Raw genomic sequence first — 14,174 nt, 5'->3', positions numbered from 1 at the left:
ATAAACCAGCAAACAAAAAGTATCATATGTGTTCTAACACCTTAAATCCTAATGTCCATTACGGTCATTTCTGAATGAGTGTCTCTGAAACTCTGAATCACTTTATTTGGAAGGGAAAGCCACCCAAAGTGATGAAAAGAGAAAATATCCTCTGAACTTAAATCCCACTTTCTCACCAAGATATTCAAGCATATCTCTCCTTCAGTTTACTACCCAGCATTTCAAAAGCTGGAGATGCACAATGGTTAAGTGTGTCCACTCAGAGTTTGAATACTTGCCACAGCACTTAGGGACCAGTGATGGAGGCATGTCATTTAATCCTCTACCCTCAGCCTCCTCATCATTGAAACAGGGTCACAATGTGGGCACCATTAAGATGCTTCGCTGGGTTTGTGTATAAAGGACCAGGCAAGGGGGGCAGGGATGCAGCCAGTGACTGCCCCTAACTCCTCACCTCCCATCTGGTGGTCTCTTGAATCTGGCTGACAACTATAATCCTCTACTTTGACCTCCTCAATGAGTCACCAACACCTAAAAATAACCTCTTTGCTAGTCATATCTTTATTAATCCTGCCAGGATGGATCACTCACTGTTCTTTTCCCCTCCATCACCACCCCCATTGACACTTCTTTTCCCTGTGGTTTTACTCTGCGCAAATTAGAACTTCCATCCTCCCAAATGCCCATCATCTCAATTCCACCCTCTTTCTTCAGCTTCACATCTAAACATGTATCTCCTCACTTTCTTCCAGCCCTTCTTTTCTCTTCTCCCTGCCATGGCCAAGTTTGGATCCTCATCATCTCTCTCCTGGACTTTGCAGGGATCTCTTAAGAAGATACTCCCTATCACTCTACTATAAACAGCATTACCTCCTTATAACCCATGTCACCCACACCCTTGAAAAAAGCTTCCCGTGGAGTATCCTCAGGGCTGGCCACCACCGTGGCTCTCAGACTCTCTTTCAGGGGACCTCAGAGCAGCTAAGGACCCTCTCTGGAATTTAGTCCTTGAGGAAGTACACCACACAATAGCAGGAGGCGGGCAGAGATGGGCATGTGATACTAACCTCATGGTGAGTAAGGGGGCCGGCTGGCATCCTGTTCCAGACCGGGCCGCTGGCCCTCACCCTCGCAGGGCCTCTGGTCAGCCCTGCCTTTCTTCTAATCCCTGCTCTGGCCACCCTAGCCAGGCCACTGAGCAGTTTAGGCCAGATTTGTGACTCAGGGACTCTTGCCCACCTCATGAGGTTTTGAGGCCATATGAAAGAGGCTATTTATGTAGATCTTCTGCAGGTTTTCCTGCCTACCCATTAGGAGAAGACCTTAGTTTCATGGAGGGGGAGGGAGGTGGAATCTGAGCATAGTTTGAGAACTTGTGAAAAATGCACCAACTAATAAAATTGGCTTATTGACATGGGGTTTTTGGGACGGGGGGGAATTCTTTGTTCAGTTCCTTATGAAACTACGAGCTCCCTCTCCAAAAAGGAACTGGTTTTGATGGAACCTTTCTTACATCAGAGCTCATGCTAAGGAAAGATGGAAACCCTCTCATAAGAGTGGAATTCATTGCAATTGAAGAACTAGATGAACTATATTGTGACACTTCTACAGCTTTTCTCTCCAGGATTTCAAAATTCATTAACAAATACTTTCAATTTCATTACTCAATACCAACAAAATAATGCCCCCAAACAAAAACTTCCCATGGCTCCTGTTGTGTATGTAATAAAGTCAAGATTTCTAAGCACAATTTCCATAATCTCCTAAGACTGGCTCTAATCTAACTCTCCGCCGTCCTGTGCTCGTATTTACTTCCTTCTGGTGTCTTCCACCTCCGTCAAACAGCCTGTGCCCTCTCCTACCCACACCCTTCCTGGAATGGCTTCTCTCTTAAAGGCATTTCAACCCATTTGAAAGGCTCAAGTCAAACGCAAAGTCTCGGTGATCTAGGCAGACTTTAGTAGTTCTTTTGCTTTGATTTAATAGCATTTGTTTTTGTACCTCTAAGATATTTTTCCATTATCCCTTGTATTCTACCATGTACTAATGTCTTCCTACAACACTGGAAGTGTCTTAGGGCAGGGTCTGTATCTTCTTGGTCTTTGAACCACTCTTGCCTTAGAGCCTGGTTCCTCTACTTTGAAGATAGGAAACACTGATTACTTTTTGAGTGAACAAAAGGACTTTAGCTTGACTGATTATCACTTCCACTTGTGTTCAACTCTGCCCAAGTTTTATTACTGTGCCACGGAAGTCAGGGTCATACTCGGTCCATTCGTGGGCTGCTCTCCGGCTCACGGTGCATAATAATTTAAGGGAATTTCCAAGGGATTTTCAGAGGTGTTGTACTACATGAAAACTTTCTGACACATCACTGCTCTTGAACATTTTTACGTTACAGATTCTACCACTAAATAAGGAGTTCACTGCTTACTTTTGGGAGAAATGTGAGCTCCCAAAAGGCACTAGAGTCCTGTTTAAATCATTTTTAAAGTAATAAAAATAATCCCCTGTGTAAAAGAGTGGAATATGTTTCTGAAGGGAAGTAAACAATTTCAGCACTGTTGTGTAGTATCACGTTATAGCAAAATCTAAGAAACCTCGGGGGGTTTTTTTGCAGTGTGGAATTGTACAATTATGATTTTCCAGATGTGGGTGACTTGGAATTAGGGAATGTTGGAACTAGAAAAAAATTGGAAATTAATGTAGAAACTAATAACCTTTTTAAGGTTAAGGACTCCTTTGAGAGTCTGATGAAAGCTCTTATAGACTCTCCTCCATATATAAACATAAATCTTTGCATATAATTTCAAACAGTTAATGGATCCTAAAGGACCTGTAGACCCCAGGTTGAAAACCCAAAGAGCTCCTCAAAAACAGAAAGCCCACAGTGACATCAGAAACTGACTAAGTGGTCATGGAATCAAAAAGGCAGAACGAGAGCAAGAGCTTGCTCTTCAGGGTGTCAGGCTTTAAGAATCCAAAAAACAGGGCACTGGGTCTATGACTATGCCTCTGCCTGCGCCTAGATGTGGTGTGAGGGTGAGTCAACTTGACTTTAAAGATCCAGTAGTTGAAAGGAAAACCTCCTCTCCCCATGACCCTGCCCAGAGGAAGATCTTACTGCTTCCTCTGTGGTTCCTACATGGGGACCATGACCCCATGGTCATTGCTATTCTCCAGGAGCCATGGGTTTGCAAAGCCAGTCGTTGGGTTAGAGGGTGAAGGATGAGTTCTCAGAAAACTGTGTTCAGCAGAAGTAGTGAAGCATAAGGAAACCACATGGGGAGAGGGAAGATGGATGCATAAAACCCAGGGGTTAATGACATCTGTTAAGTTTAAGGGTCATGGTAGCAGTCCTCATTCATTCTTTCTTTCCTTCAACTGGTGCTTTTATTGAGCAGCTATTCTGAATCAGGATTGTGCGAGGGCTGTGTACCCAGTATCGAAGCCAAACAGACATCGGTCCTACTCTCATGGGACTTACTATCTATTGAGGAAGACAGATGATAGACAAGTGTGACTTTTTTTAAAGCCAAATATATAGCTATAGATTGTATTATGGGCCGTGAAGGACATGATCAGAATTGAGTGATAGTGATGGAAGGATGGCAAGGATTTCCTTGTGGATATTGAGTTTTAAGGTCTTTGAGGCCACAAATGAAGATGTCAGGATGTCAAGGAGGCAGGTAGCTCTACTGACCTGAGCTCTGAGGGGAGCTTTACACTGGAGTCTTCCTGATGGGATGAGTGTAGGAGAGGCGGTTGACATTCTCACCCTCAGAGATCTCCCCCAGGTCTCAGTGCCTTTGGTCTGGACCCAGGGACATTTGGAGGCCCCTCAGAACACTAGGTCTGCATGAGATTTTCACATACATGACAGAGGGTGTAATGTCCCGTGAAGAGCAAACAAAACTCTCAGAAAACTCTGCTTGGCTTTCTGATATGTGTATGTGGTAGGTAGGGTGATGGTAGAACCACTACAGAGGGTGCCACTTCCCGTGGCTGGGAAGGGTGCTCTCCTGCCCTCGTGGACTTGACTCTCTTTGGACTTTGTTTCCCCAGGAACCCAGGGAATAAAGAGTGACCCCCTAGAATGTTCTCTCCCTTTTTCCCCAGGCAGGGAGACCAGGGGCTTGCCCAGATGCGGGTCCCTTGGGACAGCAGGGTGACCTGCCCCAGGGACATTGCCACTGGGGGAACACATCAATTTGAGAGTCCTTCGTGGGGCTGCAGTTGGTAAACCAGAGGAACAGCGTCCACGAGAATCCTCCAAACAAGAGGGCTGTGAGATGCTGTCAGGATTGGAGGACAATGCTCAGGCACATGGAGTCAAGGGCACAGGGACGTGGAGGGAGAGGCAGCTGGTGGAGGAGGCTTGGTGCTTGCACCCTTGGCTGGCCTTCCACCTGCTCCCTGAAAAATGATGTGTGGACAGGTCTGCTCCAGTTTCCAAGTCCCTGGTCAGAGGAGCCGCTATGAGCACCCCCAGGTTTTGGAAATAGCATTTACTGCAGCAGTACTCTACCCATACCTTCAGGTTGGACCACAGTGCATTTCTCTGTTTAATCCCATTTTCTGTATCTCTCGTCAAAAAGTTTCTCTCGTCTTCTTAAAAATACCCACACCAAAAGGTCAAGTTCATTATAGTTTTACCTGATGAAGATTTGGATTCACATTACTATAATCAGAGAGAGAAAAAAGTTGTATCTATAGTATTTTTATTAATAGATTTATTTTTAATCTTTCATTAGAGGAAACTGATTAAAGGGTATACTAGACCACTCTTTATTAATTTCTTACAAGTACATGTCACTTTAAAATCATCTCAAAAATTTAAACAAAAAAAGAAAAAAGTGAAATATTTTTAAAAAAATCAATCCTTAAGTCTTCTCAGATTTCTGCTGCATCTCTTCAAGAAAGGGGAAAAACTTTTAACTTCTTTGAAGTATACCTACAAGGGAATGATTCTTGGCCATAGTGTTTGTAATCTTTGAATATCTGAACGTCAGAGAAGCACATTACAAAGTTCATTTGATCAAAAGAAACGCTATTTATCCATAAACTTATTGGAATCATTTTGCCAGGTTGGAGTTGGGGGTTGTGAAAAAGTCAGAATGCATGAGTTGTAATTAAAGAGAGAGAAATTGATGCATATACTCAAATTGACCTGGGAGACTCTCATGTATTCTGGGGCCAGACCCTCTCTGGACCCAGTGTGGAGTTAATTCATTTTCCATCAGGCATAAGGTTTCTCGGGAGACACCTCGTCACTCTTTCTTCCCATGGTTTCCAAGATGCCATGAACCCACAACAGTCCTCCCCAGCTCCACTCCCAATTGTGTGGCTCTCTGAGGACCTACCTGTGTTGTGCTCCTTGGCTTCTGTCCCCGTGTGAGTCTAAGGAAAGGTGATCCCTTGGAGAGCATCATGGGAACCTGCAATATGAACTTAAATACCTCGAAATACTCTGGACATTAGAACATCACTGTTCAGCCCTATTGGAAGAGAAAGGGGGATCAGAATGGGGTTCATTCCTTAACTTATGCATCGGTGTGTAATTCTTATTTTCCTTCCCACATTACTCTAGGGAGAAAATCCATTACATTCGGACCGAGGGTAATCATGGGCTTGAAAAGTTATCCTGTGATGCAGATCTAGTCATTTTGCTGAGGTAAGGGGCTGAGCCTGAAACAGTTCTGGAAAAGCAACTGGAAAAGCTGTTCTGGGCAGTTCTCCAGGACAGCCCGGACTGAAACACTCGTTGCTTGTTCTAGAATATTCTAGTGGCTGCAACTGAAGTAGGGCTCCCACCCTTATACCTGCTATTCACCTCTTTCTCTACATGTAAGACTGGGGTATCAAGAGCTACATATGGTACTTGATAGAGACCTTGTTGTAGGATTAATTAGGGTTTAAAATAACAGGGAGAGTTTGCGTGCCGGGATGTGCCCATCTAAGTGAATCTAAGTGCTTTCGTTGTCTCGTGAGAATTGTAACCACTCTTACCCCAATTTGTGAACATTCTCTCATGGACAGAGAACTAACTTTTTAATTTTTTTTTTTTACTTTGCAGTCTCTTTGAAGAAGAGATTATGTCCTATGTCCCCCTGCAGGCTGCCTTCCACCCTGGGTACAGCTTCTCTCCCCGCTGTTCACCCTGCTCCTCACCTCAGAACTCCCCAGGTAACTTGAGGGTCTGGCATTCTGTCTCCTGCAAGTGGCCACCTGTGTTTCCACCTGATGAAGGTGCCCTCTCTCCCTTAGTCCCCTCTCAATTTTCTGATCATCTGCACACTAAGTTGGGTGTTGACACAGTGCCACCTGTTTTGGTAATGACTCCAAGCAATTATGTGTTTTGCATTTTTAAATGATTTGGAAACATTTTTCACTAAACCAATATTTCATGACATGAAAATTATATGAAATTCATGTTTTGGTGTCTATCAATAAAATTTTATTGGAACCCAGCCACACCCGTTTATCTATATATTTTGTGTCAACTTTCATGCTACAACAGCAGAGCTGAGTAGTAGCCACAGAGACCATATGGCTCCAAAAACCTAAAATATTTACTATCTGGCCCTTTACATAAAAAGTCTGCAGACCCCTGCTCTAAATTGCTGTTTTGTTCTAAAACACACTCTCTGAGCATTTAAAAGGGAAGAGCCCTTTCTGGAACATTCTGCCTCATGAATCAGAATGTTATTAGATACCAATTTGAGTAACTTTTTGTTAAGTTGTAAAGGAGTTACTAGGTTACATGCTTACTAGGGACCACCATTATGCCCCCATGAAGATGCCAAAGAAGTTTTTAACATGATGTGAAATTGTTTCCCTAAAGTTTTCTTTGTGTATTAGAATGAATTTAGAATTAGAACTCATGATATTCTTTGTGGGTATTTTCCATTCCAAATGAGGAAATATATATTGAACTGTTTAGTGAAAAAAGAAGCTAGTATTTCCTGGGTTCATCAAGATAATTAGCTTCAGTCAAATCTGTACTCCCAAATGGGATCCAGATATTGAAGAGTTTTTCCCCATTGTCTTGGTTTGCAAGATCACATTGTCATGGGTGTTTGTGGCAAACCCAAGTCTATTTTTATAACTTTAAAATTTAGTAAAGGAAGTTAGTTGAAAAATCTAGTAACTTCTTATCTTATGACCTCCAGAGTTAGAGTTCAAACTTGGCTTTTGAAGCCGGGGGGAAATGGAGAAGAAAAACAGAATTTAGCAATATGCTTTGTCCCCCAGAAGGGATGTCTCATTCAGCTAGTGTCACTCAATACTGCCGTAGGTCTCTAAAACTAGAATATCTTTTCATTTGTTCAGAATGACCCCCGTCATGTTGTTCAGAACTATCTCTTAGAGGTGGTTTCGCTAATTCCTAAAATCTGTTTTTAAGTCAGTATCTCCTTGTTATGTCTTCCTCCAAACAAGTGTATCAGTAACATTGCTGAGGAAATGTCCCACGTGTGCTGCGTCTGACATACAGCATAGCTGAGATGACACGGCTTGGGAAAAGGAGGACCAGGAGCTTTGTCAGAGCCAGCATCAGGACAGTCAGTTGTTTCCAGTGTGCAGAGGATGACTTCCTTCTGGGGAGCAGAGCCTTCCATCTGGGGGACCTGTTGGTCTGCATGATGATCTGCCATCTTGTTGTAGAGATGGTCCCAGCCTGATAATGTGTCTACATCTTGGTCCAAACCTTTGGCAGTAGAGTGTCTACGTACCTTTGGTATGTAGAGTATCATTACACGGGGGAGATATCATACTGCAAATAGAAAAAATAAGGGAGTATAAAGAGTTACTTGCTAAGTGCGAATTATTTGGATAAGTTTTATAAAAGGAATCAACCTTCCTGGTACATTACTGACACCATGAACGCAAAGAATCATCCAATTCATGTTGTCAAAGTGCTTAATTCTTTACTCTCCTAGCTTTGACCTTGGGGTCCTAGACTGTGTAAGCCAGATATTTTGAAGTTAAACTTTACAATTCCCATTTTTCTAGACCTTTATGACATTTACCTGGGGCAACATAGTGAATCATACATGCCAAAACACTTTGTAAAGCTTAAATTATTAGAAAAATGCATCGTAGTGACCATGGGCCATAGTGGTAGTACCAGCGGTAATGAAAGTTGTATTATAAAATATACTGTAATCTGATGGCAGAAAATTATACTTACACCTACAGACTTGTATTCTAGTTCTACCTATATCCTGAAACGTGGTATTTCAGCAGAGACTCTTTCCTTTTCAAGTGGTGGCTGTTGGTTCCCCCCACACCTCAGATGCTGCAGGACTCGCTGGTGAGACTGGTGCCGCTGGTGCCCCGTGTGCCTCCTTGCTAACACAGATCAGCTGTATCTCTCCTACTAGATGCTGTCATCCACCGACCTTTTTCTCATTCTTAAAGACTGTGGCACCCTTCTCACGGTCTCCCTCTCCTCCCCAAGTCCTTCCACCATCCTGGATGACATCAGCATCCACAAGGGCACCCGTGCAGTTCCTTGGCCTCCCAGTTTCTGGGCTTCCTTGTCTTCCCTGACCTCCTCCTCCTCCCCCTCCCCCTCCCCCTCCCCCTCCTCCCCCTCCCCTCCTCCCCTCCCCCTCCCCCTCCCCCTCCTCCTCCCCCTCCTCCTCCCCCTCCTCCCCTCCTCCACCCCTCCCCTCCTCCCCCTCCTCCCCCTCCTCCCCCTCCTCCCCCTCCTCCCCCTCCTCCCCCTCCTCCCCCTCCACCTCCACCTCCTCCTCCTCCTCCTCCTCCTCCTCTTCCTCCTCCTCCCCCTCCCCCTCCCCCACTCCCCCTTCTCCTCCTCCTCCTCCTCCTCCACCACCACCACCACCACTGGTCCCACAGTCCCCTTCCTGCCTTGTTGTCATCTCTGAAGTCACTGACTCAAGCATCCTACTCCCACCCAACGTGCTTATTCAGCTGCTCTTCCTGATACTACCCTGTGCCCTCATCAGGACCTCCAGTTCACGGACGCCTCTCCTTTCTAACTGCCTCTCCCTCATCCATCATAGACTCCCTGGTTCATCATTTCTTGACAATGCCCTGAGCTCCCCGATCCTCTCCATTTCATTTACAGAGTTCCACTCCTAGATCACCTTACTATCTGCTTCCCCTACATCTGTAGTCAGGCATTCTTGGGCAAATTCACCTGACAAGGCAGATTATCAATTATAAATTAGTCATCTCTCCACCTCACATGGACCTTAAACACCCAAAAGAAAATTCAACCACATTTCGGTGGTAAATGTATGCTCTTCTCTACTGCTATTTCAAACGTTGCCGCTCCTCTAAAACTTCCAACCCCTGGGTCTCTCCTGGCAAATCATGTGCCTTCTTCCTTCACTGAGAAAATTGAAGCCCTTAGACAGAAACTGTCTCAAATGCCTGCTGCCTATCTTACAAGCCTACCAAGGCTGCCACCTCCCTCTCCCCCTTCACACCTGTGCATTAGAGGGGGCGTCTTCACTAAGGTCGCAGCAAGCTCTGGGCACCCAGTCCTATGGGTAATTCTCAGCCCTCCTCCTGATCTTTCAGCCACATTTAACACTACTGATGGCTCCTCCCCTTAAGTCACCTCTTCAGTTGGCTTCTGGGACACAAGCTGTAGGCATTTCATCTACGTCTTTGGCCACCTTTGCAGACTCATCCTTCCCTTCCTACCATCCTCAAGACTCTGTGCCAGGTTTTTTTCTCCTCTCTCTCAAGCTATGTCTTTTTCCAATCAAGCATTCAAACGTACTGCCAACAAAGACCAAGCTCGTGATCTCACCCATCTGTGCTTCTTCCATTTGTCCCCATCTCAATGAATGTCACCACAGACCATTCCATTACGATGTCTGAAACCCACCTTGGCCTCACTACCAATATCCAGTTCATTGCCTCCTAAACACATCTCCAATCTATCTTCTTCTTCTCTTTTTTTTTTTTTTTGATGTAGTCCCATTTCTCATCTACACTGACACCACCCTAGTGCAATGCAGGCTGTCTAAATCCACTCTGGGCCTCTCCGGTGTTTTCTCTCTGCTGCAGAAAGACTAAGGTTTTCATAACTCAAGACACATCACATTGGTCCCCACACAATGGCTTTCCTGTTGTGCTTAACATTAAACAAAATTGCTTAACACAGTGTACCTTATCCTGTTTGATCTGTCTCCCGCCCACCTCTCAAGCCTTGTTTTGCATCACTCTGGTCCTCACACCCTATGCTCCAGATAAACTGGAACGCCATTTTCCATCCTGCCACGGTACCTTTGCATGTGCTGGTCCTCTACCTAGGTTGCTCTTCTCCCAGCTCATCTCTTCTCTTAGTTAAGTGGAAGCCCTTCCTAACTCACTCAATCTAATTCATGCCTACTTATTCTTCAGCTATTCCCCAGGGAAGCCTTCCTGAACTTGGCCAGAGTATTCTGTGATCTCAAAGAACTAAGTTCCTTTCCTTCATGGGTAGGAATCATCTCAATTTATAATTATATTCTCATTTCTGTGAGTTTGGTTGTATCAGTTTTATCTAGATTATAAATTCAGTACCTGGAATATAAACTAATAAATAGTTATTGAAGGGGCAAACCATGATCATAGCCATCTGTGAAACTTGGAGAAGAATGTTATTTTTTCCATTCCTTTTTTCATTAAAAGGTGTATAAAGATGATAAAGCATCTACAAAGCACTCTAGGTGATACAAAAACTCTCTTCTGTAAAGAGTAAGGAATTATTATTAATAATATTATTATTATTAATTTTGCTTTTATAGTGCAAGGTAATCTGATATAAACTCCTGCATGCTCTGGGGCCTAATGGACATGTATATTTATTTTAACGTCAATATAGTTAGAGAAGTACAATGTACACATATATTACAATCCTAGTTGCTTCATTATAGTTACAACCACTTCTTATAATATAGTAACTTACAAGAGTCTAGTTTGATTTATGTTGTTTTAGAATATTCAAGCATAACTAAGCCAAGAAATATGCTCATCGAGGTATTCTGAAGAGAAATACAACTTGAAATGGAGTGGAAGACATAAATATTTATTGCCATCAGAATTCAGTTTTCTCTTTATTATATTATACCTGTTTATTATAAAAGTAACTGAGGGAGTGATAGAAATCAAGGGAAATGTCTTGGAGAAGTAAAACAGGAAGACGCAGGAATGTGCCTCTGGTTGGCCCTTCCTCCTCCGTTGCCCTGCATATTTGTTCTTCAATAAAAAATGATGACCTTCAGCCTGTGTGCTTCTCTCTGCAGGTTTACAGAGAGCCAGTGCAAGAGCCCCTTCACCCTACAGGAGAGACTTTGAGGCCAAGCTCCGCAATTTCTACCGAAAACTGGAAGCCAAAGGATTTGGTCAGGGTCCAGGGAAAATTAAGTGAGTGCTCCAGTGCTTGGCACTGAACTCAGATGGTAGATGTTTCTATCCTTTTCTCCCCTATAACTTGGTAATATATGTTTGGAGATTGGATACCATGGTGTAGTATCAGTCATGTTCATAGAAGGGAGGAAAGAAAAAGTTAGGAAGTTGGAAAGAAAGAAGAAAGGAAGTTAAGAAATTGGAAGGGAGGCAGGAAGAGAAGAGAAGGGAAGGAGAGGGAGAAAGAAAAGTAGATTTCAAACAAAACCATGTATAAAATCAATGGTAGACCTTTTCAGAAAACAAGGAATCTTGAACTAAATTAAAAAATCGTATGTTTCCCTTTACGTATTCTTGGGACAAATTTACCTACTCATTAGTCAAATAGCTTTGATCTTCGGATCTAAGTAAAGAGTTGCGGTCTTTTTCCACTTTGGGTTTATTAATTTCATCTTGAAAAGCCAAACCCAAACTCAGGAATCCAACTTAAGAGATTCTTTTTGGAATTGATCAAAAAGAATCCTAAAGGTAGTCCAACATGATGGAATGTGTCCCATTTTGAAAGTGCACATGTTGTCCTTGTGCTTTCATGGTTTTGAGAAGAGTGTCAACATAAGGCCATAGCTGAACTGATGGAATCTATACCTTGTTGGAGAGGCTGGGCAATGAGACCATCAGCCTGGGTCCCCACAGCTCGCCTAGAACACTCCCTAACATCGGAGCCCGAGCACCCGCTCACCACCCACATGACTTCTTCTCCTTTCCAGGCTCATCATTCGGCGAGACCACCTGTTGGAGGGAACCTTCAATCAGGTTATGGCCTATTCCCGGAAGGAGCTCCAGCGAAACAAGCTCTACATCACCTTTGTTGGAGAGGAGGGGTGAGGCACCAGCACTTTTATGGAGACACCTTAGTATGGGTAGACCAGAGCCCCCAGATCCTGGGTGATTCTTCTCAAGAAGGAGCAGGATGTCTCTAAGCCTTTGCCGCACGGTGATTCTGATCATGTCCTCCCAGGAGGCCTTTCTCTCCAGGTGTTGCCAATCTTTAGGTTTCATGTTCTCTAAAAGCCTAAGATGATTGGCATGTTCTAGAGTCTGAGGTCACATGGTCAAAGTATAAGCCAAAAATACAGACCTAAACTACTGCATCTTTACTTTCTCATGTGGGTACCCTTCTGAGTTTCTGATCAAAGAACTCTTCTCCCCAAGAGTGCACGTATATAACTACATACCAAATTTTTCATATAATTTCAGTGATTTCTTGGCAAGCCATCTCAACCGTGGAGGGCAAGCCCACCCAGGAGGGCATAGCAGAATGAACTTGAAAGTGTTTTCAATTCACACATATGCACACATGCACCATCACAGGAAATTCTTTTGTACCTCCCACAATGAAGTCCCAGTTTTGAATGGGCCATATCATACCTTTTATCCAAAAGGTATCATATGATCGAGGACAAAGGTTAAGGAACACTGCCATAAGCATTGGTGCATGGCCATCTAGTAAGGACATCATCCCCAAACCAATCACTGCATTCTCATTTTCTACAGCAAAGTATACTTCCCTTGGGATCCACTGTAAAGAGCAGAGGCTGCTCTCTGCTTTCCCAGCACAGACTCTGAAAGGGCAAGCCAGCCCCTGCGTAGGGACAGGTCCCCCGCCTCTCGCACGTAATGAGGTTCCCGGGCCTCTGCTTCCTTTGCAGCCTGGACTACAGTGGTCCTTCGCGAGAGTTCTTCTTCCTTTTGTCTCAGGAGCTCTTCAACCCTTACTACGGACTCTTCGAGTACTCCGCCAATGACACCTACACCGTGCAGATCAGCCCCATGTCTGCGTTTGTAGAAAACCATCTTGAATGGTAAGAGCTGGAATTTTTACTTTCTCGTGTTGGAAAGTTCTGGTCTTTCTTAGTCAGAAGACAGTGGTGTTTCTTGAGGGCCACTGTGTTTGGAGCAGCGGCCCGATATCATAAGGGCTGATGGGAGTGAATAACAAGGCACTAGAGCGAAGGTTCTCTGCCAGTCTTCACTCAGAATACAAAGTAAATTACTAAAGACATACAAATTTCCTATCAACTGCAAATTGATGTAAGATACTGTCATTGCCTTCTGAGGAGACGCGAAGGTAAGTAGACATAGGTTCTGAATGTTGATAATTCTACTAAAATCCTAAGAGTCCCCTGCAGAGGCTTCTTGAAGGTATTTGTAGGAAATTCTCTGATTTGGACCAACGGCTTTCACACTGTGGCCATCAGCTTCTGCATCTTGCTGTAAAATAAGTCTGTTGGGTCAGATGATCTCTCAGCATCCTTCTGACTTGAAAATCCAGTATCTCTTTGGTCCTCTCTTCTTGAGACATCAATTGCCACTTACTGAAATGAGTAAGAAGATCAGTATCAGTTAATTCTGTGTAGTTCTGTGGGTGAGATACCTCAGATATGGGTGTTAGAAGTCTCCAGAAAGCTGCATGGGACATCTAGGATGCCTGCACTTTCCTACTGTGTCACCACCACACCTGATTTGAAAAGTACCCCTGACTTCATTGCAGGAGCTCCTGCCATGAGGAGGGAAACAAGTCTCGGAAACTGCTGATGTGGGTTCTTGTCTGACATTGCTTATTGATGATGTGTCATGGGGCTGCTGGTGAAGGGAGCTTCTCGGGTAACACCTGGGCCTGCTGGGCGTATGGCCCAAATCCCCATATTTTGGTTTTATGGCAACAGAACAACCCACCTCTGCTACAGCTGCCAGCTACAGCCCGTGACCTCTCTCTCCAAACACTCTCAGCTTTGAAGTTC

The 14,174-nt window shown here is 44.1% G+C and overlaps 1 protein-coding gene across 1 annotated transcript in view; it reads left to right on the top strand.

The window, feature by feature from the left end:
- The window catches only part of HECW1 (HECT, C2 and WW domain containing E3 ubiquitin protein ligase 1), a 250,247-nt gene that overhangs the window by 187,781 nt on the left and 48,292 nt on the right, over window positions 1–14,174 (top strand). Inside the window, exons 17-21 of the mRNA XM_061197560.1 lie at window positions 5,591–5,674; window positions 6,077–6,186; window positions 11,271–11,391; window positions 12,141–12,254; window positions 13,083–13,235. Coding sequence (XP_061053543.1) covers window positions 5,591–5,674; window positions 6,077–6,186; window positions 11,271–11,391; window positions 12,141–12,254; window positions 13,083–13,235 — 582 coding nt within the window. The remainder of the gene's footprint in view (window positions 1–5,590; window positions 5,675–6,076; window positions 6,187–11,270; window positions 11,392–12,140; window positions 12,255–13,082; window positions 13,236–14,174) is intronic.

Source organism: Eubalaena glacialis, chromosome 8 (assembly GCF_028564815.1).
Source record: "Eubalaena glacialis isolate mEubGla1 chromosome 8, mEubGla1.1.hap2.+ XY, whole genome shotgun sequence".
Lineage (NCBI taxonomy): Eukaryota > Metazoa > Chordata > Mammalia > Artiodactyla > Balaenidae > Eubalaena > Eubalaena glacialis.
The sequence above is the reverse complement of the archived record's forward strand: the minus strand, read 5'-3'. Positions and strand labels throughout refer to the sequence as shown.